The sequence below is a fragment of the Tamandua tetradactyla genome, chromosome 20, assembly GCF_023851605.1.
Source record: "Tamandua tetradactyla isolate mTamTet1 chromosome 20, mTamTet1.pri, whole genome shotgun sequence".
NCBI lineage: Eukaryota > Metazoa > Chordata > Mammalia > Pilosa > Myrmecophagidae > Tamandua > Tamandua tetradactyla.
The window spans coordinates 41,847,322-41,871,748 of NC_135346.1; the positions used below are offsets into that span (position 1 = coordinate 41,847,322).

Below are 24,427 nucleotides of genomic sequence, written 5' to 3' on the forward strand. Positions count from 1 at the left end.
CCACCTTTTTTATCAGTGGTTCCCCTGGGGGTCTGTTCTTCGGTTGCATGAGACGGTTCACTCCCATGTGGTTGATTTCTCCTGGGGGATTTCGGTATAGAATGGGAAGTGCTGGCTGGGTTACAAGCTTAGGGACACATGTTTCAGGCAGAACAGGCATCAATTCTAGTATCCCTTATGTGCTGGTATCTTCCTTACCTATTGAAGCCTTTGTCTGGGTGAACAACTGGCTGAACACGGTGTGGTCTTTCCCCAGGTCACATTGCCAGCCTGCGACAGAGCTGAAGCAGAACTCAAGCTTGCAACCACAGCCTGCTCTAACCACTGCACCACCTTGCCTCTCAAGGAAATGTCAAGCAGACAAGACCCTCTGCCATTTGGCCTCTCTGGCCTCATCTCGTGGAGCACAGGCTTTGGCTATAGACTCCCTGGATTTGAATGCTGTTTCACCCCCTATTAACCATGACTGTGCCATTTTATATAACTTCCCTTTGCCTGTTTCTCCTTTTGTAAGTGGGGATGTGGTAGATTACAGATGACCTCAATTTTTTTTTTTTCAGCTCCTCTCATTAAGAATTCAAGTGAATTTCCCCACTCCTTGAAACTGGGCTGGCTTGAGACTTGCTTCCACTAATGGCATGGGGTGGCAGTGAGGATGTGTGAAGTCTAGCCTAGGTGTCAAAAGGCTCTGTAGCTTTTGTTCTCACTCACAGGATGGTGCTGCCCTTTCTCAAGGCCAGCCTGGATGACAGTCCAAGTGGAGAGAGATCCCTGCGATCCCGGCCAGGCCCCAGACATAGACCTGAGCTCCGTCTGCACTATGTGGAGCAGAGATGATATGTCCTGTCTCGGGCTAGCCCAAACTGCCTACTCACAGCATCTGAGAAAACTAAGGGATTGCTGTGTTGATCCACTAAGTTTTGGGGTGGTTTGTTATGCAGCAAAAGCTGACCAAACAAGGGGAGCATAATAGTAGCTACCTTGTCAGGTTGCCATGAGGTTTACATGATGGTCTTATGTCTGGATCAGCACCCCCGTGTTCAGGAAGCTAATACAGATGTAATTGTGCAGCACTTGCTCTCACTTACTAGGGTCAAGCCACACTGAACTCCTTTCTTTTTCTTGAAGGCACCAAGCTCTTTTCCTTTTCCAGAGCTTTCATATGCAAGGGTTTGGTTCTCTCCATCCTGAATGGCCTTTCCCTGCTACCTTGTTTTCATGGTTAAGGTCCTCTCCTGTTTGGAGAACACTTTTGTGACCACCCCAGGGAGAACCACCCTCCCCGACTGCCAACCCTGGCTCTGGACCTCTCCATTCTCTCTCACAGTCTGTAATTACAATTGTTGGTTTCGTTGGTTATTGTCTGTCTCTCTTTCTACATTATGAACTTGGTGAGGGCAGGGTCTGGGCCTGTTTTTGTTCCCTGTTTTATCTTCTCAATGATGCATACACCTTGATATTTATTGAATGAGTCAATGAAAGGGGGCACCTAAATCAATCTGGTGTTGAGGTTGGTGTGAGGCTTCCAAGAAGAGAGGAGTAGCCAGTGTGGAGTTTCAGATAGAGGGGATTGCTTGTGGTGCTTCTAATTCTTATAGCCCTTTTGATTTGTGCCACACTTTCATGTTTGATCAGGTATGCTCTTAATAATATGCCTTGGGGATCCAATGAGACTACGAGTATCTGTAAGACAGGGATTAAGTTCCTGCAAGCCCCAAGCACATTGCCCTGCACCTAGTAGGGGCTTTATAGAAGTTAAATGGATGGATGGATGGATAAATGAGAGACTACTCAGAACCAGTGGTTATAATATAAAGAATAATAAGACAAAAAGAACTTCAGGTTTTGTCATTTATAGATTACCATGTTTATTCTTTTTCTTCTACTAAAGTATGACACATTTCCAGTCAATCAGTAAAAGATCATAAAAGTATAAAAGGGCACTATGTACAGTCATTAGCATTTTATTATAGGGAAATAGTTGTTAAATCTTTCCCTGTGAGTGAGATGACAAGTTGAATGGTCACAGTTTGGTTTACAAAGAGGTGACCAACTGTCTTGGGTTGCTTGGAACTGATGTTTTTCACAGACTTGGGACTTTCATTGCTAAGACTAGGAAAGTCCTGGGACGGTTGATCACCCTAGCGAGAGAGCAGCATCAGACTATTTTGTACAAAAGAATGCCTCTGTTCCCCGTATTTCTGAAATTAAAATCCTTTGTGTTCTTACCAGGGAGGTTATGGCATTCAAAGGCTTTTGACATCCCCCATATAATCCTTTTGTCAAACCTGGGAGGTGGGACAGTTCTAATTAATTTGCAGGTGTGGCATCCTGCTTCTAGTCTACGGGCACCTGGAGAGTTTGGGGGTAAAGCAAAGACACAAACCCAGATCTCCTGGGGCCAGAGTCCTTCCCACTGCTCTATTCTTTTCTGAAACTTCCCACCTGGCCCCTTCCGACTTTCCGGAATGGGCAGTAATGGCATGGGGAAAGGGGTGCCCCTGAGATCCAAGTTTTGGCTCAGTCCCCTCCCTAGAGAGAACTCATATCATTACTTTTCACCTGGTGCATTTACCTGTCTGCCCCTCCTTTAGAAATCCTCACTCAGGATTCCCCTCAATACCCATCAGCTGGCCAGTGTGGCATCGTTGTATGGCAGAAGTAGATCCAGTGTATTGGCTCAGGATGATGCTCCAAATGGCCTCTCCAGTTTGCCAGGCAGATGGTCAAAGGACCAACTCAGACTGCCATTTGCCGAGTTCATTGCTGAGCTCTTTTTGGTTTATTCACTGAGGAGTTACTCAAGTGAGACATCAACTCATGGCTGGGACCTACGACTCTTGGGCTTGAAGACTTGACACACTTATTCCATCCACCCCAGTGTTTTTTTTTCTAATATAGGCTCCAGTTTAAGCAGGGTGGGCTCCAACCCCCTCCCTGACTTATCTTAAAAGACTAGGGTAGATAATCTTTGTCCACAGTAGATCTAGCTTCTCTTGACAGTCTATTGGAGTTCCAGCATCCATTTTTTATTTGAATACTGCTTGAGCTCTTTTACCTTTTTGGCCTTTATGACCTCTAGGGATAGGAAGTCTTAGGTAATCCCTGTTTGCCCTGTGAAGTGAGACTTCCTTTGAAGCACACATCAGTGACTTCCCAGAGTTGGCACTCTGGAATAAGTTGGATGAATGGGCTTAAACCTTAGCTCAGGCTTTCACCTTCTAAGATATCATTATTTGGTGTCAGAGTTGTTCTATCTAATGGGTCTATTCTGGGTACAGATGTGCTAAAACCTCTTGATTTTAGTTTTCCTACTCTGAGAGCTGATTGAGGATTGGGAATTATATTTAAAAATAAATAAAATAAATAGCTTAAAAAAAGAGTGCTGCCCGTGTCCTCTTGGCAGATGTCCCAGATTGTGGGACATATGATCTAGTAGCCAAAACATGGGGCTTCTGGTGCATCTGTTATCTTTAATCTGTTTTTTTCTCCTTGCCTATTTCTCTAGCTATGGCCCTACAACCGTCAGAAGTGTCTGTGGAACTGAGTTCAAGTTTAGTTTCCATCTTTGGATGTAGTTTTCTGTGGCTTCAAGACAAAATGTAGACCCATCTCCCTGTGAATGGAAGGAATGTTAATCCTCACAGGGTATTTGGTGGAAAACACTCAAGATGACACACTTGGCAGCCACGGGACTCTTCTGAAATGTTAATTCTCAGTCTTGAGGGATGGAGGTTATGGTTTTACAAGGCTGGAAACTAGATCCTGAGATATTGCTTAAGTTGATACACTTCTTGGAATCTTTGAAAATTATGGCCCAGTTGTATTGAGTCATAGGCTGTGCTTGACTAGAGAATTAGAAGAATGCCTCCAAGCTGAAAGTAAATTGAGAACTCAATATAACAGAAACATAGCCTTCTTATAAAATACCTGTTTGCTCCCTTGCAGCAGGAGAAAGCTGGAAGTTGATTGTTTCTCCGTCTTTTTTTATTAAAACCCCTTGGGGCCAGCACTTCCTCTAAGGAAGTCAAGCTTCGTGGAGAACAAAAGAATAAGACTGGCACATTCTTTCTGCCATGAAGAGGAAGAATCATGAGCTGCATGGACCAGTGATTGGGAGGCCTCCTCTGAGTTTGTACAGGCCTCTCATATGGTCAGTGCACTCTGGGATCTGCGATGTCTGCCCTTGCTTCGGGGCTGGGGGGCATCCATCTGTCCACTTGAGTGGGCTCTGGGAGCCACTGTCCTACTCGGCCCCAGAAGGTGCTCCCCAGATGAGAGTTTTGCAGGCATGGCCCCTGAGCAAGGATCATACTTTCTGTGGCCTCCACCGCATCTCTCTCCATGGAGCACCCTGTTCTCCACGTGCTTCTGCTTGGGAGGCCTAGAACTCTTTGGGGCGCTGGCTCGGAAGTCCTGCTCTGGGACAGGTGGCACAGGATGGTGGGTGGGCTGAGATTCTCCAGGTACAGGCACAGGTCTCTGTCTGCTTCTCCAACTCTGGATTTCCAGGTCTCTTTTGTCTTTGGGGAGTTTGTCAATTTTCTGAGCTTTTGCGATCAGAGTCTTCCCACAGGTGCCTTGTACAGATAGGAAAAAATATCTGGTGGGAAAAGATAGAATAAAGATATTTTCTGATTTTTTGTTGATGTATAGAATTTCAGCATTGAAAAGGGCTTTAGAATTCAACTCTCCACAAAGAGGTCAGGATGCTCTTTGATGGTCATCAAATTTATGCATAGGCACTTCTGGTGTTGGGAGCTCAACAACAATGACAATGAAATAAAACAGCAAACACTTATGCAACAATAAACATATGCAAAGGCTATTCTAAGTCCTTTACATATTATTATTATTATTATTATTATTATTTTGGCATGGACAGACTCTGAGTATCAAACCTGGGTCCCTGGCATGGCAGGTGAGAACTTTGCCACTGAGCCACTGTTGCCCACTCCCTTTACATATTATTAACTCATTTTATTCTCCCCCAAATCCCACAAAGTCAGTCCTGTTTCCTTCTTTTTACAGATGAGGAAACTGAGGCATGCAGAGATTCAGAGTTTTGACCAAAGTTCCACAGTGGTCGAAATATGATCAGAACCAAGCACTCTGACTCAGAGGATTGTCCTTATTTACTGTGCACAAAGAAGTCCATTCTATTTCTGGACTACTCTAATTTAGGCAAATTGGCCTACTCTGTAATGGGAACTCTTTGTGGAACTTAATAAATTTAAAGTAGTGTCTAAACACATGCACATATATATATGTATATACATATCTATATTCCATATATATAATGGAATCCATGGGAACACTGATTTCACAGAGATACTATATTATCACCATTTACTCCATGCAGGCTTAGTGTGAGGAATTGAATTTCACAGTTTTCCGAAAAGTTAAGGGAACTCCCTGTTGGCCAATCCAGTGTTCTTGTCACCCCTGCCATATTGTAAGGAGCCTGTAGTGGACTCTGGAATTAGGAGTCTCTATCTGTACCTGGAATCTTCTCCCTATTCTAAGTTTAAGAAAGGGAAGAGATGAAAAGTTGCATAGAACAATGTGATGAATGGAGAAAGCACACTCAGCTTTGTTATATTGGGCAATTCATGTCCCCACTCTGGGTATTGGTTTCTTTATCTATAAAGTAATCTAATGGGAACCCTGTATTTTATGCATGATATTTCTGTAAACCTACAATTTCTCTAATAAAAACCCCAGCAATCCAATTGATTCAAATGACATCTAGGGACTTTTCCAAAATTAGTCCTTTTTTTAAAAAAAAATTAAAGGCTTCTAAGAAAAGAAGCTCTCATAACCTCCATCATAACTAAAAGCTGCATTGTGACACCCCAGTGGGCAAAGGGGCTCTGAAGACCATAGTAGGTCACATGGAGTGAGATGAACTTTTCCCCATTCTATCTCCTCTCACCCAGGGAGGCAGAATAGGTGACCCTGTATGTGTTTCAGGAAAGATTCATTTTCTTATTTGGAAACTAGAATTTCCTCAGTTTAAACTGCTCCCACAAGACAACCAACTTCTTTCTCTGTCCATGAATTCTACAAATACTTGTCAAGTCCCTGCAATGGGCCAGGTCTCAGGGATTAAGCTGTGACCAAGACACACAGGGCTCTGGCTCTTGTGTAACACATGAGTATAATTATAAATAGAGGGAGCAATGAGAGAGTCAAACACCTGACCTGGCCTGGGAGGTCTTTCCCAAGGAGGGTTCTTTTAAACCAAGGACTGAGGGATGCATAGGCAGTATCCAGGCAGAGGGGCTGAGGACCAAAATCCAGGCAGTGCTGCTGAAGTGTGGAAAGTGAGGACAAGAGTGGAGAAGTATGAAACAGAAGGGGCTGGCATGACCAGAGCAGGCAAGGACTGTAGGCTATCTTGTGGTTTTCATCCTTTATTCTAAAGACCTTGGGGAGCCCTTGAAAGGTTATAAATAGATGGTATGATCATCCTTTCATGCGATGATAATGGATTACAGTAAGACTCATAGGAGGCTTTTGAAGTAATGTAGGGGTAAAAAGGTAATAACCTATACCATAATGACTGAGAAATATTTAGCAGGTAGAATGGTCAGAATTTGGTGATAGGCTAGATATGGGCAAAAGCTAGTAGATGATATTAAGGATGATTCCTAGGGGTCTGCCTTGGTACTGAGTGGGTAGCATTTGCTGAAAAGAACCCAGGTTTCTTGGATGATGATTGTGCTGGAAGGGAAGAATCATGAGTTAAATTATAGACATATCCCACTCACCTCAAACTTATCATGTGCAAGTAGAGGTGATGAATAGGTAGCTAGAAGATGTATCTGAAATTCACAAGAGAGATCTGGGAATTTATATTGGAGATTCATCTGTTGAAAATGAAATTTGAATCCACAACAGTAGTTGCTATGTCTATGGAGAGGAAATGACATTAGAAGACAAGAGAATGTAGGATTAAGCCTTAACATATACCATGTCAAGGTCAGGATCATGAGCCAGCAAAGGAGACAAAGAAGGAGAATTTGGAGAAGCAGGAGAAAACCCAAGAGAATGTTGGGTCAAGGAAGCCAAGCAAAGTGTATCCAAGGACCATTGGCCTCTATTGTAGCTAATTAAGAGATTGCCTTATGCTTTAAGGTTAGTCTGTTAGTTACTTTTGATTCATCTATGAAATAATTTACATGGATCTATGCTCCTTGTTTAAGAGAATTTGTACCATCCCTTTATACTGATTGACTTAATTTGAACTCAATTATTGAGGTCATAATTACAGGCTAATTATCACAAACTTGGTGAGTGAAATCAATCTCCACTGTGATAAATGTAGTTTATAACTTTAAGTGAACAGATACAATTTTCTACGGCAAACATTCTATGATACAGTTCTATAACAAACACTAATTGTTGCAAGGTTACAAGTCAATGTTCTTTGAACTATTAAAATAATCCTTTCATTATTAGGAAATCTCTTTGCCTTTCGTAGTTAACAGAATTAAACAGAAATTCAAGTTTATGATGATAATATAGAATAAGCATAGATTTAAGCTATGTGTTGCAGCAACTAGTAAGTAAATATTTGCTAACTTTTTCCTAACTCATCTCTCATCTGCTTAACAAGCTGTAACGCCGAGTACTTCTCTTTTCAAAGCACATGTGTCAACCATCTTTCCATACTTGTTAAGAATTTTCATCAAACTGCTTAATTAATTCTGGTAGCCTCTGGCTCCAAGTACATTTCCTGGTCAACGATGAGTTAAGGAATATGGAATTTATAATTTTCTCTTTCCAAACCCTTAAATAAGATACAAAACAGAGGATTTCAGTCTTTGGCTAGTGGGGACCATAACGCTGCTTAACCCGCAAAATGGGGACAGAAATACTTAACCACATATTTCATGTCCTTTTCCAAAGAGGGCATAGTTCTCACGGCCTCTCTCAGGGTTCCTCTCCCCAAAAGTTGGGGTGAAGGTGGGATGGGAGTGGGGAACTATGTCCTCTGAGCCTTGATGCTTGTTCTTAGTCACTTCCCACTCTACATCCTCAGGGCACTCAATTAATACTAGTCACTCTCATCTGTGTTATGGTCAAAATTGCATCTGGATCATTTAGCAGGACTGTAGGCTTCTTGAGGGCAAGAGTCCTGTTTTATTGAACTTTTTGTTCCTTCAGCATCCATTGCCCATTTGTCTATTTGACAAGAGCTGTGCTAGGTTTTGGAGATATGGAGATAAGGAGGATCTTTTCTCTTAAGGAATTGATGGTAAGACAGAACCAAATGTAATTTGTAATGAATGTGGTAAGGTAATGACAGAGATATAGCTAGGTGGTGGGACCACAAAAGAGAGAAGCAGACCCGTTTCAGCCTGAAAAGGGTAGGTGAATTCGTGGAAGGTTTCTACAATAAGTCAAACTTGAAATGATGTCCAAGGGTGAAAGTAATGGGAAGGGCATCCCAAGCACAAGGAACAGCATGAGCAGAGGAAGGGAACTGAGAGGCCATGGGGCTTTTAGGGAAGAACAAGCAACTTCGTGGTGTGGAACCCGGACCAGATTTGATGCAGCTGTTGTTCTCTGGCTAACCTGCAACGTGAGTTCATGTTATTTGCCTGTTCTGCATTTTCTTTCTGGGCTAGCACTCTATCTATAAAACCATAGCCACAAGGATCTCAGCAGGAGTCAAACTCCTAACTGTTGGGTTCTGAAAATGGTTTATTAAGGGGAGATTGGTAATTCATGTTCAAACCTTGGGAGAAGAGCCACGACTGGTGTGAGGAAGCAGATGAGGTAGAAAGTGGGGTCTGACAGCTGGCGTTCCATCACCCAGTAGGGATTGGTGGGACTGTTGCAGGTGACACAGGTGGCGTTGTACACTAGAGATACCACAAAGTACATCAGGAAGCTGCCTAGGAGGACAAGCCCGTGGATAATGGTCTGTGGAGAGAGAGAGGAAGGAACACTGTTGAAGTCTTAGCTTAGATTAGGGGGCAGTGCAATCACACAATGTGGCCAGCTTTGTTTTAAACTTTTTTGGGGGAAATATAACACACATAAAAAATTCATAAAAGTTGGCATGGAGAGTTTAATGGATCATTTTGAAGCAAACACCCATTTTATTACCATCCAAAACTTGAACACTGCCTTCATCCCAAAAGCCCCTAACCTTTGTCTCATCCTTAAGGGGAACCATTGACCTAACTTGGTGGTGATAAATTTCATGTTGTTCTTTGTCGTTTTATGGCCTATATATGTTTCCCTGTTTTTTTTTAAACATTTTTTTTTATTGTGAAATATATATACAAAAAAGCGATAAATTCCAAAGTGCATTTTAACAAGTAGCTATAGAGCACATTTCAAAGTATGGTATGGGTTACAATTCCACAATTTTAGGTATTTCCTTCTAGCTACTCCCAAGACACTGGAGTCTAAAAGACATCAATATCATGATACAGCAGTTGTACTCATTTGATTAAATCCTATCTTCTTGGGATACAGACTGTGCAACAGGACTGAATACAAAAACTCAAAAATGGACAGCACAATACTACCTAATTGTAATGTAATTATGTTAAAACACTGAATGAAGCTGCATCTGAGCTATAGTTTTTGTTTGTTTGTTTTTGTTTTTTATATATTTTTTGCATTTTTTATTTTTATTTTTTCTCTATATTATCATTTCATTTCTTTTTCTGTTGTCTTGCTATTTCTTTTTCTAAATTGAAGAAAATGTACTAAGAAATGATGATCATACATCTATGTGATGATATTAAGAATCACTGATTGCATATGTAGAATGGAATGATTTCTAAAAGTTGTGTTAGTTAATTTTTTTAATTAAAAAAAATCCTATCTTCTTTGTTACAACTCCATCTCCTTTGCTGCTTCTCCAAATCTTTAGGAATGTTTGGGCAATGACCATTCTAACTTCTTCATGTTGATAAGCGGTGTCAACATTATGGGGTGGGGATGCAATTGGTTGATGCTCTTGGAGAGACTGGTGATTCTGGGTTTCAGGACTTATTTGGCCTAGGGACCATCTGAAGGTTTTAGGTTCCTGAAAAATAAACTCTCTTTCCCTTCCTCCTGACTTATGTTATTGCTGCTGTATATTTTAGTTCCACCATCTTTTTAAATCCCAGAGTCATTGTTATCATTGATTAATATAGTCAATATCCATTTAGATTTACTTACATGTTAACAACTTTCTATTTCCTTCTTCCTTCTTGCATCTGGGATCCTCCACTTGGGATTACTTGCCTTTGACATTAAGCACATCCTTTACATTTTCATTTAGTGAGGGTCTGCTAGTGATATGCTCACTGTGTTTGTTCTTCTGAAAATTCTTTGTTCCATTCCCAGTCTGGAAAGATTTTTTTAAAAGATATTTTTGATAGGTATAGAATTCTTGTTTGATAGTTATTTTCTTTCGGCATATTTAAGAATTTATCCTATTCTCTTCTGGTTTTCATTGTTGCTGCTGTGAAATTAGTTCTCTCCTTATCTGCTGTTCCTTAGAAAGAAACATTTTTCTCTTAAAATCTGGCTGCTTTTATGATTTACAATTTTTCTTTGGTGTTTTGAAGTTTCCCTACGATGTATGTGTGGATTTCTTATTTATCTTGTTTGGGTTTAGTTGACCTTCTTGAATCCGTGATTTTTTTTTTTCTTCAGCAACTTCTGTGAAATTCTCAAGTTACTATCTTTTCAAATATTTCCTCTGCCTCATTCTCTTATTCTCCTTTCCTCTGGAACTCTGATCAAATGCTTGTTAGATCTTTCTAGATACTAACCTGTCTTCTACATTTCTTAATACCTTTTCCATAGTTTCCATTATTTTTCCTCTCTGCTTTGCATTCTGGATGGTTTCTTTTGACCACTAATTCTCCTCTCAGATGGGTTTAATCTGCTGTTAAACCAGTCATCAAAATTTTAATTATAATTATTGTATTCTAAATTTTTTAATGTTCTGTTTGCTTTTTTTTCAAATCTGCTAGGTGGCTTTTTTTAGTCTACCCATTCCTACAGATATTTTAAAGATATTTAAAAATTATTCTTTGTTTTTTAAACATAGTTAAGATAGCTTTTCTTTAATTTATATCTGATAACTCCAATATTTTGAAATATTTGATTAGGATGCTTGTTTCTGTTGGTCCTCACTTAAGGCTTCTTGTTTCCTTGTGAGCTTGGTTATCTTCAGATGTAACTTGCTGTGTTTGAAGTTATTAGGGAACATTTGAGGCTTCAATGAAGAGGATTCATGTTTGAGAAGATTTGTGTTTGTCCCTGCAGATGCCCTTGGGCACTGCCCATCCTAACCCACTTTAATCTGAATTTATCGGCTGAGGTTTGGATCACCCAGGTGTTATGAAGCTGGGCCACAAATCGCTGGAAGGCTAGGGCAAGGTCACACTGTCCCAGGAAAGGTCCTCTGTGCAGAGGTCCAGTGCTGTGGGACCAGTCCTGTTGGTTCTGTGGGTTCACTTCTGTGTTTATCCTCATCTGACAGTGCAGCTGCTGGGGTCCTGATTCAGTATGGCGGGTCTCTTATTAGAGTCCCACTTTTGGGAGGCTGGGTTTTGATTTGTGCCCATTGAGTCTACCAAAAACAAAGTTTATTTGGGCAAGATTTCAAACTCTTTCAAGGCTTTGGCCGAGCATGCCTCTGTAGAACACTCCCTGCCATGAGGTTTTTTTTTTTTTGTTATTGTTTGCATTAAGCAGCAAGAAGTTTTATTAGGTACACATGTGAGAGAACATACAGGCATTCTCCCAAAGACAGAGGTGAGAAAGGTGAGAAGCCCCTGCCCTCGGGTTTTGCTCTTCTCTATCTTGTCAGCTCTTTCACACATTTAAAGAATTTATTTATTTATTTTTTGCCTTAAAATTTTTCCATCTAGTATTTTCATTTGTTTTCTGTGGGAAAGATGATCTGAATGATCCATCCCATTCCTGAAAACATTTACCCAATTTTTATAATTGTTTTGGTTGATACTGTGAAGACTGGCATAACTATTAAAATTTATGTTAGATTTCTACACAGGGGAGAAATAGACTTTACCCCTGCTTCAAGCACTTTCAAAAGGAGAATGCATTTCTCATGTTTTTAACAGCTGTCTCCTTTCCCAAGAGCACTCAAAATCACTAGCATTATACCTGGTCTAGAGATGCATTAGCTTGTTTAGTGATGCTTAAAGCTGAGTGAAAGGCACAGGTTCTCTCTTTTAAGGGGAGCTGAGTCACCAATTACACAGGGTCTGGAATTTTTAGTCTCACACACAATTGAGGCCTGATTACAGTTTGTAGGGAATTTGGAAAAGTTAAGGGAAAAAAACTCTAATGTCTAAGAGTCAGAGAGAGCAGTGCTCCTCTTTGGATATATCTTGAGCTAGATTTTTAAAACTGTAATTAAATTTCCATGAAATATTTCAAGCATAGAACAGTAAATCATTATTTTAGTTTATTAGATGCTAAAACCAACACCATGCAATGGGATAGCTTAAACAATGGGAGTTTATTGACTCACAGTTTTGAGGCTAGGAGAAGTTCTAAATTGGGGCATCAGCAAGACAATGTTTTTTCTCTGAAATCTGCTGGCTGCCAGCAATCTTTGGGGTTTTCATCACAGGGGAATGCATATGGCAGCATCTTCTCCTTCTCTTCTTCCTGACTTCTAGCTTCTGACTGCTCCCTGTGGTTTCTCTCAACTTTCACTCTGTTTATAAAGGACTCTAGTAATGCAGATTAAAGCCCAATGTGATTCAATTGGGCCACACCTTAATTGAAGTAACACCTTGAAAAGATCTTATTTACAATGGATCCCTCTACAGTGGATCCACCTTTACTGAGACCAAAAACACGTCCAAACTTGGACACTTGGGTACACAATTCAATCCACACCAATCTTATCTAGCTTTATCAATTTTAATCCTATGCCATAATTGCCTTAGATTTTATCAAAAGGTTAGATCTTACAGGTACAACTGAAGCATCTGTGTTTCTCTTACAAATGCTCTCTCTTTAACCTTGAACAAAAATTCTGTGTTTATCATTGTTACACATATTTTATACTTACAAGTTTATGTATCCAGGTTTATGGATGCTTTTATTTTTATTTTTTACTTTTTCATGTATTTGTATCCTTAGGTAGATTTTCTCACTCAACACAATGATTTTGAGTTTTATCTATGTTGATGGATATAGTTATAATTTAATCACGCAAACTATTCTATTGATGAACATTTAGGCTCTTTTCATTTTTTTTCCCCTTAAGAACAACATGGTAATGAACGTTCTTGTATGTGTTTCCTTATATACCCATAATACATAGAGTGTATACATAGAAGTGGAATTGTCCTTAGAGTATGAGTACTTTAAACTCTTCTGGCCTTTTCGAATAGCTCACCAGAATAGAGGGATGAGTCTGTATCCTACTAGCAACATACAGAAATTCCTTGGCAAATCTTTACTTTTATTTATTGTGCTTTATTGTCTTTAACACATTGCTGAGATGATTTGCTAATATTTTGTTTAGAGTGGTTTACATCTATGTCTATTAGTGCAATTGGTCTGTGATTTACTTTTTTTAACTGCCCATGCCCAATTGACAACAGTTATTCAAGTCATGAAAAATTAATTGTTTATCTTTTTCTACTCTGAAAAAATTGGTGTAAGATAGGGATTGTCTGTACTTCACAAATTTGGTCAAACTCACCTGTACAATCTTCTGGTCCTGTCTTTGGGAACAGGGTTGCCAATTTAATTTCTTTAATAGTGATTTGTTTTTTCAGGTTTGCTGAGTGGTCTTGACTCTGTTTTGGTAAATTTAGTGCTTAATGATATTACCAATGTCATTAAACATGTTCAGAAAATGATTCTTTTAAATTGATTGTATCTATACATATATTCCTTTTTTCCATTCCTAGTGTCATTATTTTTTCTTTCTTTTGTTCCTAGTGTTATTTTTTTCTTTTTTTTTTCCTGGATCAGCTTTGCCAGAGAGACTATTTTTTATTAGAATTTTAAGGTGCTCAGTTTTGCTTTTGTTGATCCTTTCTTTTATTTTCTCTAGAACTCTTTGGTAATTTTTAAAGTTCCTTGGGTTAAATTCTTGACTTATTTTTCACCTTTTTTTTGTATGCTATATGTTGGGGGTCACATTTCATTTTTTTTCCATGTGACGACCACATTATTACAGCACCATTTGTTGGATTTTTTTTCTTTTGTAAGGGGAAGGCCATGAATTGAACCTGGGCCTCCCACATGGCAGGTGAGAATGCTACCACTGAACTGCCCTTGCACCCCCCCACTCATCTTTTTTTTTTTTTAAAGTATTTTTATTGTAAACAACAAACAAACATACAAACATTTTTAACATGCAAACAGTCTATACATGGTATATAGTCAATGGCTCACAACATTATCACATAGTTGTATATTCATTGCCATGATCATTTATTTGAACATTTGCATCTCTCCAGCAAAAGAAATAAAAAAGAAGAAAAAGTTCATGTATTTCATACCCCTTACCCATCTCTCTCATTGACCACTAGTATTTCAATCTACCCAATTTATTTTAACCTTTGTTCCCCCATTATTTATTTTTTATCCATATGTTTTACTCATCTGTCTATACTGTAGATAAAAGGAGCATCAGACACAAGGTTTTCACAATCACAAAGTCACATTGCAAAAGCTTTGTCATGTACAATCATCTTCAAGAAACAAGGCTACTGGAACACAGCTCCACAGTTTCAGATACTTCCCTCTAGCCACTCAACTACACCATAAACTAAAAATGGGATATCTATATAATGTGTAAGAGTAACCTACAGGATAAACTCTCAACTCTGAATTCTCTCAGCCACTGACACTTTTTGTCTCATTTCTCTCTCCCCTCTTTTGGTCAAGAAAGTTTTCTCAATCCCTTGATGCCAAGTCCCATCTCATCCTAGGATTGTTGTTCCATGTTTCCAGGGAGGTTTACACCCCTGTGAGTGATATCCCATGTAGAAGGGGCAGGGGAGTGACTTCAGCTTAGAGAGAGAGAGGCCACATTTGAGCAACAAAAGAGATTCTCTGGGGGGTGATTTTAGGCCTAATTTTAAGTAGGCTTAGCTTCTCCTTTGCAGGGATAAGTTTCATAGGGGCAAACCCCAAGATTGAGGGCTCAACCTTTTGTTTGGTTGTCCCCACTGCTTGTGAGAATATCAGGAATTCTCCAAATGGGAAAGTTGAATTTTTCCCCCTTTCTCCCCATTCCTTCAAAGTGACTTTGCAAATAGTTCTTTATTTACTGTTAGAAAAAAAGTTTCAGTAGTACCACACAAGTTTTCACAGCTCATATTTTCATAGTAAGTCAGCAATAAGCGTAACTTCCATTATAATTTACTCTACCTCATATGTTATTTAGAAGTACATTTAAAATTTTTCAAGTATGTTAGGTTTTGTTAGGCTATCTTTTTATTACTTATGTCTAATTTAAATACATTGTTGTCAGAGAATGTAGTTTTTTTGATACTGAGTCTTCAGAATTCCTTTGTGATTTATGTTTGCCATTTGTTTGGAGCAGAGTTTTTATATATTAAATAAATTAATTTTATATTAATAAAAGGTGATCATTTCATTCAAATGTCTATACCCTTTCTATTTTATTGTCCTTTGATCCATATCAGTCTCTCTTCATATTGGCTGGAAGAAAAAATATTCAATTTGAAAAATTTTGCTTTTAATAGGTGAATTTAATCCATTTACATTTATTGTTAGTATTGATACATTCTGGATTTATTCTGAACATCTTATTCTGTCTTTTTGTTTATGATTGATTTTCTTTGCTCTGGGCTTTTACCTTCCCTACATTCTGTAGAATTGTTAGTTCTGTATATCCTTCCTTTTCCTTACCATTCTTTTAGTAGTTAACCTTAAGTTTTTAATAAATCAAACAAATGTAGACTTTATAAAATTTATAGTTAAATACGCATATCCTCCTCCTACATATGATGAAGACTTTAGAATAGACTAATTATCCACTAAACAACCCTCTCTCACCATCTGGTTGTTGCTTCTTATAATTTTAGCTTTCATTTCTGTTAATGTTTGTTCAGAAGTTCATTCTTGCTTTTAGTGGGGGTCTGTGGGTGTCAAACATCACAGGGTTTGTCTATCTGAAAATGTCAGATCTTGATCGATAGCATAGTTGTCCCAGTTGTTTCTGCCCAGGTCTTTGAAGGTAATTACTTCATTGTTTTCTGGCTTCTATTGTTTGTCAGCTTAACTGCTGTTTTTAAAAGTAATTTGTGCTCATCTCTGGTAGACTTTAAGGCTATCTCAGAATCTTTTACATTGTTCAGTTTCACTATGATATATCCAGATGCTATGTTCAGATTTATTTTGACTAAGTCTCTTTCTCATAATTATTGTTATTCTTATTAATTATCTCTTAGAACTTGCTTTTTCATCATTCTCTTCTTTTCCTCTCTTGGAACTTTTAACATGTTGAATTACATGGCAATTTTTTTAAGTTCTTTGAGTTAAATTCTTATTTATTTTTCATCTTTTTGTTTTTAATAATAAAAGTCATTAAACTTTTCATATTTGTCTGGCATTCCAGATGAGTTCCCAATACCACCTTCCAATCTGGTAGTTTACTTATGCCATTGACCAATCTAGAGTGGATCCCACAAATTGTGCTTTCCATTTTTAATTTTCAAAAGTTCTAAATGGTTCTTTAGCTTGGCTCAGTTCCTAGTATCACTGTTATATCTTTGACTCTCGACTCTCTTACTCACAACTTCTGATAAAACTATAATTTTAAATACAGTGTCATGACATCTTTCCTTCAGCTTTCTTTCCTCAGTGGAGGAACTCCAGCCCAGCCCCTGTACCCAGCAGTCAGTAGGGCTCCAGTCCCCTTTCCCATAGGAGCAGACTTCCTACAGCTGTGACCTATGTCTTGCCCTTGCTCCTGGAAAGCCTGTAGCTTGAGTCTAGCCCATCCCCACTTCTCATGGTATTGCAGCTTCTTCTGGTGCTGGTCCATGGAGAACTTTATCCTGTCCTTAAGCCTGGCTATACCTTTTTGGTTTTATTGCTTTGTTCTATCTGTCATTGGCATGTCTTTGGAGAGGATTTATAAAGTGGGAACACTGTGATCTGGAAGTTCCCTTGGTGACTCTTACCAGCCAGAGCCCCAGAACATCAGGGCCTGGTTGAGCTTGTTGTGATGGTGATGGTGGTGGGTAGGGTGTGGGTGAGTGTGATGGATGGTGGGTGAGGAACACTGTGGAATGTAGGGAACACATTGAGCCTACTTGGAGCAATTTTCCAAATTTTTAACACATATGGTTCCATTAAGAGTCATTTCAGCTTTACATGGCTAAGGACCACTGTTTAAGTGGTCTCTTCTCATTTAGTTTTATATCTGCGCATAACTGCTTAGTGGTCAAATGCTCCAGGATTGGAAAACCTGGGTTTAAAACCTGCTTCTATCTTGAGCTAGTTGTGTTACTTGGGGAAAATTTCTTAACCTTGTTGCATCTATTTCTTAATTTGCAAAGTAGGAATAAAATACCACCTAATATAAAGTGTGCCTGTGGGGTTAAATGAGGTAATACATGTCAATCTAGTTTTTAACCTGAAAAATTCAATGAGAAGGTTGGCATTGTTTTTTTAGATGTTAAAATGTAATGTCTGGGGTGGGCAACTGTGGCTCAGTGGCAGAGTTCTCACCTGCCATGCTGGAGACCTGGGTTCAATTCCTAGTGTCTGCCTATGCTAAAAAAAAAAAAAAAAAGTAATGTCTGGATATGTTTGAGACATGGTTACACAGAGGTTATTTTCTAATTTTTCACCTTGAAATTAAAGGGGGAGCATACTTTCCCAACATAATCTTGAGCATGGTTGGTCTAATGCCTTCCTTTTCTCTAAAGCATTCCTGAACTTTTAATCAATAACCTCTATTTTTGCCACTGATTGCATCATTGTTTAAAATATGTTAGTTTTATAATCCTGGTTAGATGAGAAACAAATTGAGGCCTGGACTTTTATCTTGTACACCTCTTGCATCCCTACGGAGTAGGTATTTATTGAGTAAATTCCAAATATGACGTGAAACACTCATAAATATGAGTGGAGTCAATGGACAGGAACTAAACCAAAGGGGCTTTGGGTCCTTACCCAGGTCCTCATTTCAATTGCCTGGTGCAGAAGGATTGTGGCGAGGGAAATGGTGTTGATCAGTATCCCAAAGGTAAAGACGTCAATGTCAGAGTCCTTGTAGATCTGTGGAGGAGAAAAACAGGCATATCAGATATGCCTGTGGACTCAGGCCTTTGCCTTTGACAGATGACCATAAAGCATCAATAAAGCCAGCTGTCAGAGAGGTGAAGAAATGGGGAGAGAAGAAGCTGCCATCTGTGATGAACAAACCAAGAGTGAGTCGACAAGGCTACATTATTCAGAAAGATGTTTGTCAGAGGAAGTCACAATGGGTGCTCTAAAACCATTGTAGAATGAATGAACAAAGAGTTTAGTGAGAATCCCCCAGGAACTATGCTAATTGCTGAAGATACTTCCATGTTCCCCTTCAAGGAGTTTACAGTCTATTAAGCAGGGAAACTGTGGTTCAATTTAAGATGATAAGGGCTATAACTGAGACACAGGAGGTCTTTAGTGAGAAGAGGGGATATATCAGCTGAGACCAGAATAAGAATGAGTTGATCAGTTGAAGAGGGTGGGGATGGGTATTCTAGGTAGAGGCCCAAATTGAGGATGAATGTGGTGGGTTTGTAGAACTTCAATTAATCCTATATGGTAGGTCTGTTGAGCACATTGCAAGGGCAAGAGATGAAGGAGGAAAAGCAAGCAGAGACCGGTGAGGGAGGGCATTGTAAGCCAAGGATTTCAAACAAAGCACAAGAGCCTCTCTCCTCCAAGACCATCTTGTTGCTAATTAGAAAATAATATGTGCCCAGAGGCTAGGAAAGCAATACTTTTTACCTGATGGCATTTTATCCCACACCCTGGCTCCCTTAGGAGGAGTAAAGCTATCCTTTAATATCTTTTTTTGAGGGGTGCATGGGTTGAGAATTAAACCCAGGATTCCTGCATGGCAGGTGAGCATTCTATCCTTTAGTATCTCAATTCTCACTATTCAAACCAGGGAACACAATTCAGATGAGGCTGGTTTTCCTTGCTATCTGCATTCTTGCTGTTTATTTTAGACAATGTATTTTCCCTTATTATCAGGACTTGCTGCCTGATTTGATCTTGAAAGCACAAGTCTATATATAAATCAAAGTTTGCAAACTCAGATACCATTTGTGATCAGATAGGAAACAGCAATGAGTGAAGAAGTCCAAGCGTAAGATAAAGAGGAGTAAAGGGAACTAGGGCAAAATAGAGAGCATACGTCCCCTATAAGCAGGGCTGCAAGTCAGCTCTAGATTTTTGCCATGAGGGAGGATTATCCAGATAATGATATCTTCCACTTTTTCAAGGGCAGCCAGAAATTAAAGTATTTGGATAGAGTGTTCTGAGCCTCTGCTGTAAAGTGCTCAAAAAGACACTACAAGCCAGGATTGCCTGAAAATAGGACCAGTCCACCTTGTGATTTATGCCAGAATGGGTCTACATGACTTACCAGGTAAGGGATAAAGAAACAGATGAGGCTCTGGTAGAATGCATCCACCATGGAAATCCAGAAAGTCAGCAGATTATAGCACTGCCAGGAAAGAAAATACACCAACAATTAAGTCTGTCCTTTGCATGCACCTTTCTTGCATGTGGCTGGGGCAGTTGAAATAGCATTCACAATGCCTTTTATCAATACACAGAATGGACTTCGGGGTATCAGACCTCAGTTCAAATCCCAGCTTGAAAAATCACTAAGCTGCTCGGAGAATTGGTTCCTTCTTCCATAAAATGTGGATAACAATAATACCACTGATTTCCTTGGGTTTCAAGAAGACTAAATGTGATCATGCCTTAGTATCTAGTAAGTACTCTCTTGTGGTTAAATATTACCACGCATTAGCTTTATTGCTAGTGCTACTATAAACTTTGTAAGTTTAGAGAGTCTGAGGCTTCTAAACGGCATTTGAAAGGAAGATCTTAATCACAGTCCAGAATCACAGGATCCCAAGGGACACAGCTTAATAGCTTCAGGGACAAGCCTTCTCATTTCATGCTTCACTCTTTGTGCCTTCCCTGGGAAAAGCAATATACTTTATGCTTTAGCTACATTAACTTCTTTCAATGTTAGATACTCAAGGAATGTATTATATAATTGTGATGCCTATGGGAAGGGTAAAATTGGAAGATCCCAAGGTATACATGTGCTACTGCTATTCTTTGTGTAAACTTTGTGCCTTCTTTTGTGTGAACTGCTTGAGTTGCTGTGCTACTCTCCTTATCAGTCTTTGGGTTAGAATTGGACTTGGTTTTTTGTTGGCTGTCCACAAAAAAATTACCAGCTCTCAAACACCACCTCTGGCTTTGTCCTCTTTTCCCAAAGATGCAGACACTTTCAGGCTTTTTGAAGTACTTTTCTCAGAGTTCCACTTTGGAGGTGGTTTGTGCTCCCTCTTCACCTCCATTTGGTCTTTTCGCCTATGTTCATCTGACCACACAGAATGCCAGCTGTCTGACATCTCCAAACCATTCAGGGTGATTTGGTCTCCTTGATACCGGCAAGCTCAAAACCATGTTCCTGTTTGATCTGGAGTGCCAAGTTTTGCCTTCCCCAATGTGACATAGAAGCACTCATTTATGGGTGTTTATGAATCCCTTACCCAAGAATAAACTGATCTTTAGTCCCAGGGGTTCCAAAACTGGGCCTTGGGGGTTCTCAAGGTGGGGGCTGGCCAAGGGGGTTAGGATCTTTCTGCATGCCTTCCCTACGGGATAGTCCCATATTAGTTGTGATGTAATTAAGTAAATAATTGAAGAGACAAATACTCATTGGTCTGGTCCAATACCCTCAAGAACAAATAAGAAGAGGGCCAGAAAGGGGAGAGGATTTAATCAGGTTACCCAGGAGGTAAGCAGTAGAGCGGGAACCAGAGCACAGGCCTCCTGACCCCCCAGCCCAGTGCTCTTTCTCTGACACCTACAGGGAGGAGCGGGAGGTCAGGGAGAAGCAGGGTCCCCACCCCTTGCTTGTCTGAACTTCTTACCTCAGAGTTCTGGCCACTCTTGTAAAGTTCAGGCAATGCCAGGAGTGTTTCTGCAGAGATGTCTTTATCAAGGACTCCAAAGATGAGAGGAGGCAAGGAGGTGAAAAAGAGATTGAAGAATATCATCTGCCAGTAATCAATCATGGTGGAGCCAGAGAAACCACAGAAGAACTGGTACCAGAAAAGCAGGTTGACATAGCACTGCAAGCAGAGAACACGGCCTTGTGAGTGAGGTTCTTGGGTGCAGTTAGCCATCAACCACTGCTCAGGAGCTCAGATAATCATCAATAGTCTCAGATCTTTTGTTTCCTCATTCACCGTGTGCAGGGTATAGAAGGAATAGAGATAATCCTAATTTCCTAATGTAACCTGCTGCTGCTACTATTTTTATTGCTATCAATGTTCTTCAGACCCAAAGGGTTCTCCACCAACCTGTTAAGGTAAGATTTTATGGTGGTTCAGAGCACAGCCTTTGGAGGCAGAGATGCCTGATTTTGAATCCCCAGTTCTTTCACTTATAAGCTGTGTAACCTTGAGAAAATTGCTTAATCTTTCCGAACATCAATTTTGTTGTCTGTCAGTTGGAATAGTAGCACCCGGACCATGGTATATGATAAGGGAATCACAGTTGTCATTATTAGTGGTGTGGTAATAGGAAGGGATGTGCCCGAGGAAGAGGTGATATAAAGGTTAACCCATGAGCAGGACACCTGACGTGTAAAGGACCCTCTCGCTCCCCAGAAGGTTTACCTCAAAATGCTTTCCCAATGGCCATGTAACCTGGGACAGTGAGTACTTAAAATCTTCTGTCCAAATGTTGCTTTATGTTTTCTAAAGTTCTTTCCCGCTTAAGATGTTCCCATCTGTGAGATGGGCTGGGTCACTCTTTGTGCCAGTTTGCAGCTATTATGTACCCTAGAAAAGCCATGCCCTTTAATCTTCATTCAAAATTGCGGGATGGGATCTTTTTGATTGTTTCCATGGAGATGGGACCCAGTTGTGGGGGTAACTTTAGATTAGTTGGTTTCCATGGAGATGTATATTCACTCATTCAAGGTAGGGCTGCTTACTGGAGTCCTTTAAGAGGGAAACATTTTTGGAAAGAGCCAACAGAACCAACAGATCTCACACAACCAGAGATCTTTGAAGATGCTCCTGGGTAAGTAAGTTGTTAAAGAAGCCTGGAGATAAAGCTAGCAGACATCACCATGGGCTTTTCCCTTGAGAAATCCCAAACATCATCGGCCTTCTTGAGTCAAGGTATCTTTACCTGGATGCCTTAGTTTGGACATTTGCCTTAATGTAGACATTCTCATAGCCTCAGAACTATAAACTTGTGACTTAATAAATTTCATTTAAAAAAAGCCATTCTGTTTCTGGTATATTGCATTCTGGCAGCTTACAAACTACAACATTCTTATTCATCCTACCAATTTGCAGTGTGGTTTCTTGATGTGCCCAAGGTCACATAGCAGCTGGTGCTGGAGTTAGTACTAGAACTTCTCAGTTCTGTATGCTGGAAGCATTGAGAGGTGAACGGTCTTGCAAGAAATCATTCAGGAGTTTTGCATTCAAGCTAGTATTCTTGTTTCCTAACTCAAGGTCCAGTATTATTTGGAAGAGGAGTTCTATATATTATTATGAATAATATTATTTATGTCAATATTATCATCAGCAGAACACCAATAATTATTTGCGCTCCTACCACATTTCAGGGACTGTGTTAGATTTACAAGATAACTATTATTATCCTCACTCTACAGATGAGGAATCTGAGGCCCTGAGATACTCAACTATCTCTATGCCTAGGTTCAGAGCTAGAAAATGGCACAACCAGAATCTGAGTTCTCTTTGACCATTCCTACTTCTCTGGCTCCTGTCTTTGGATTATACACTGACAATACTGACTGAGATTCTCCCCTATGACTTTTCTGACCAGAGGCCTAACGGGAAGTTTCCTGGCTCTGAATGAGATCCTGGCACTCTGAGATGCCCCAGGTCATGCATCAGCTCTGCTTGAAGGCCAGACTCCCCAGTGTAGGCCTGAGCTTCAGGTCATTCCCTTCCACTGCAGTGCCCTGGTGCGGCCACATGGGCTTTGCTCTAGGAATATGGATGAAGTCACTTCTCAGATGAGGGGATTTAAGAGGGGAGAGGTCTCAGTCTGCCTCCTTCCCTGCCCTGCAGGTAGATTTGAAATTTACTTTGGGAAGAGTTTGGGAAGAGTCCCCAAATCAACATCAATGTCTTATGTACTTGACATTCTGGGTCAAGTATTAATAAAATGCTATGTTTCCTTGATGCTGGCATTCAACAGCTGTTTAGGGCTCTGAGGTTTCTTTTCTTTTCTTTTTTGCCCCAAACATCTTCCTCCCAGCTGGAAGGGTAAGGCAATATTCATTATCTCCTTTGAGCACACAGGGAGCTGGAGCAGCTTACATGGGTTAAGGGACTATACCAAAGTCACTCAGCTGGCTGTTGTTTAAACTGTAACTTGAAGTCACATGATCTTGGGATGCCAGTGCTGGAAGTGAGGCCATTTAATCCAAACTTCCTATCTTACAGATGAGGTCAAAAACAACAACCAGAGTAATAGTAACACCTGAAGAGGCTCCCAAAGCCCTTACTGTGGCCTGAGCTCTGTCTAACTCATCTATCTTCTCCTCAGCCCAGTGAGATAGTCAGGAAGTCAGGAAACAGAGCCTCACAGAGGTCAAATCATTGGGCTGGGCTTACAGAGCTGGGAAGTAGCAAAGCTGCGATTCAAAGCCAGATGTCTCAGAATCTACCCTTGTAACCACCATGAAGCTGGTGAAGGCAACTGAAGATCTAAGACTACACCTCAAGTCTCCAGCACTCCACTCCAAAGTCCTTTGTACTATACCAGGAGAAGACAGTAGGTTTCCTCCTTGCATACTATATGTGGGAGGATACTGAACTAAGAATACCATGATTCACAGTGTCTGCCATGAGGACCTAAAAGAGCATGGCAGCATGCTGGCCAGGTTTAGACCATCCTCCAATACGTCACAGTGTAGCTCTGGACCTTCTGACTTCCAGCTGACTTCCAGCTCTGGACCATGAACATCAACTTTGTTTCACCAAATTGCACCTAAGTTGTAAAACCTTTATCATTCTATGGGTGCTACGATGTGTGACCCCAGTTGAAACCCAAGCACTGGACCCCAAGCCAGTGATCACTTGGGCTGATGGTAGAGTCTCAAACTCTGTGGCCAGGCATGATGATATGATCATGT

General features: G+C 40.2%; 1 protein-coding gene and 1 long non-coding RNA gene across 4 annotated transcripts in view; one reads left to right on the top strand and one right to left on the bottom strand.

Annotated features, from left to right (window-relative positions):
• Nucleotides 1-24,427, top strand: part of LOC143664069 (uncharacterized) — a 113,099-nt gene that overhangs the window by 58,449 nt on the left and 30,223 nt on the right. The window lies entirely within an intron of this gene.
• Nucleotides 1,787-24,427, bottom strand: part of ATP10B (ATPase phospholipid transporting 10B (putative)) — a 304,465-nt gene continuing 281,824 nt past the window's right edge. For both annotated transcript variants that reach the window (XM_077137580.1, XM_077137581.1), the window contains 5 exons: nucleotides 21,171-21,371; nucleotides 19,637-19,717; nucleotides 18,172-18,276; nucleotides 8,747-8,934; nucleotides 1,787-4,603 (listed from right to left, as the gene is read on the bottom strand). In XM_077137580.1, coding sequence (XP_076993695.1) covers nucleotides 4,147-4,603; nucleotides 8,747-8,934; nucleotides 18,172-18,276; nucleotides 19,637-19,717; nucleotides 21,171-21,371 — 1,032 coding nt within the window. In that variant the 3' untranslated portion in view covers nucleotides 1,787-4,146. The remainder of the gene's footprint in view (nucleotides 4,604-8,746; nucleotides 8,935-18,171; nucleotides 18,277-19,636; nucleotides 19,718-21,170; nucleotides 21,372-24,427) is intronic.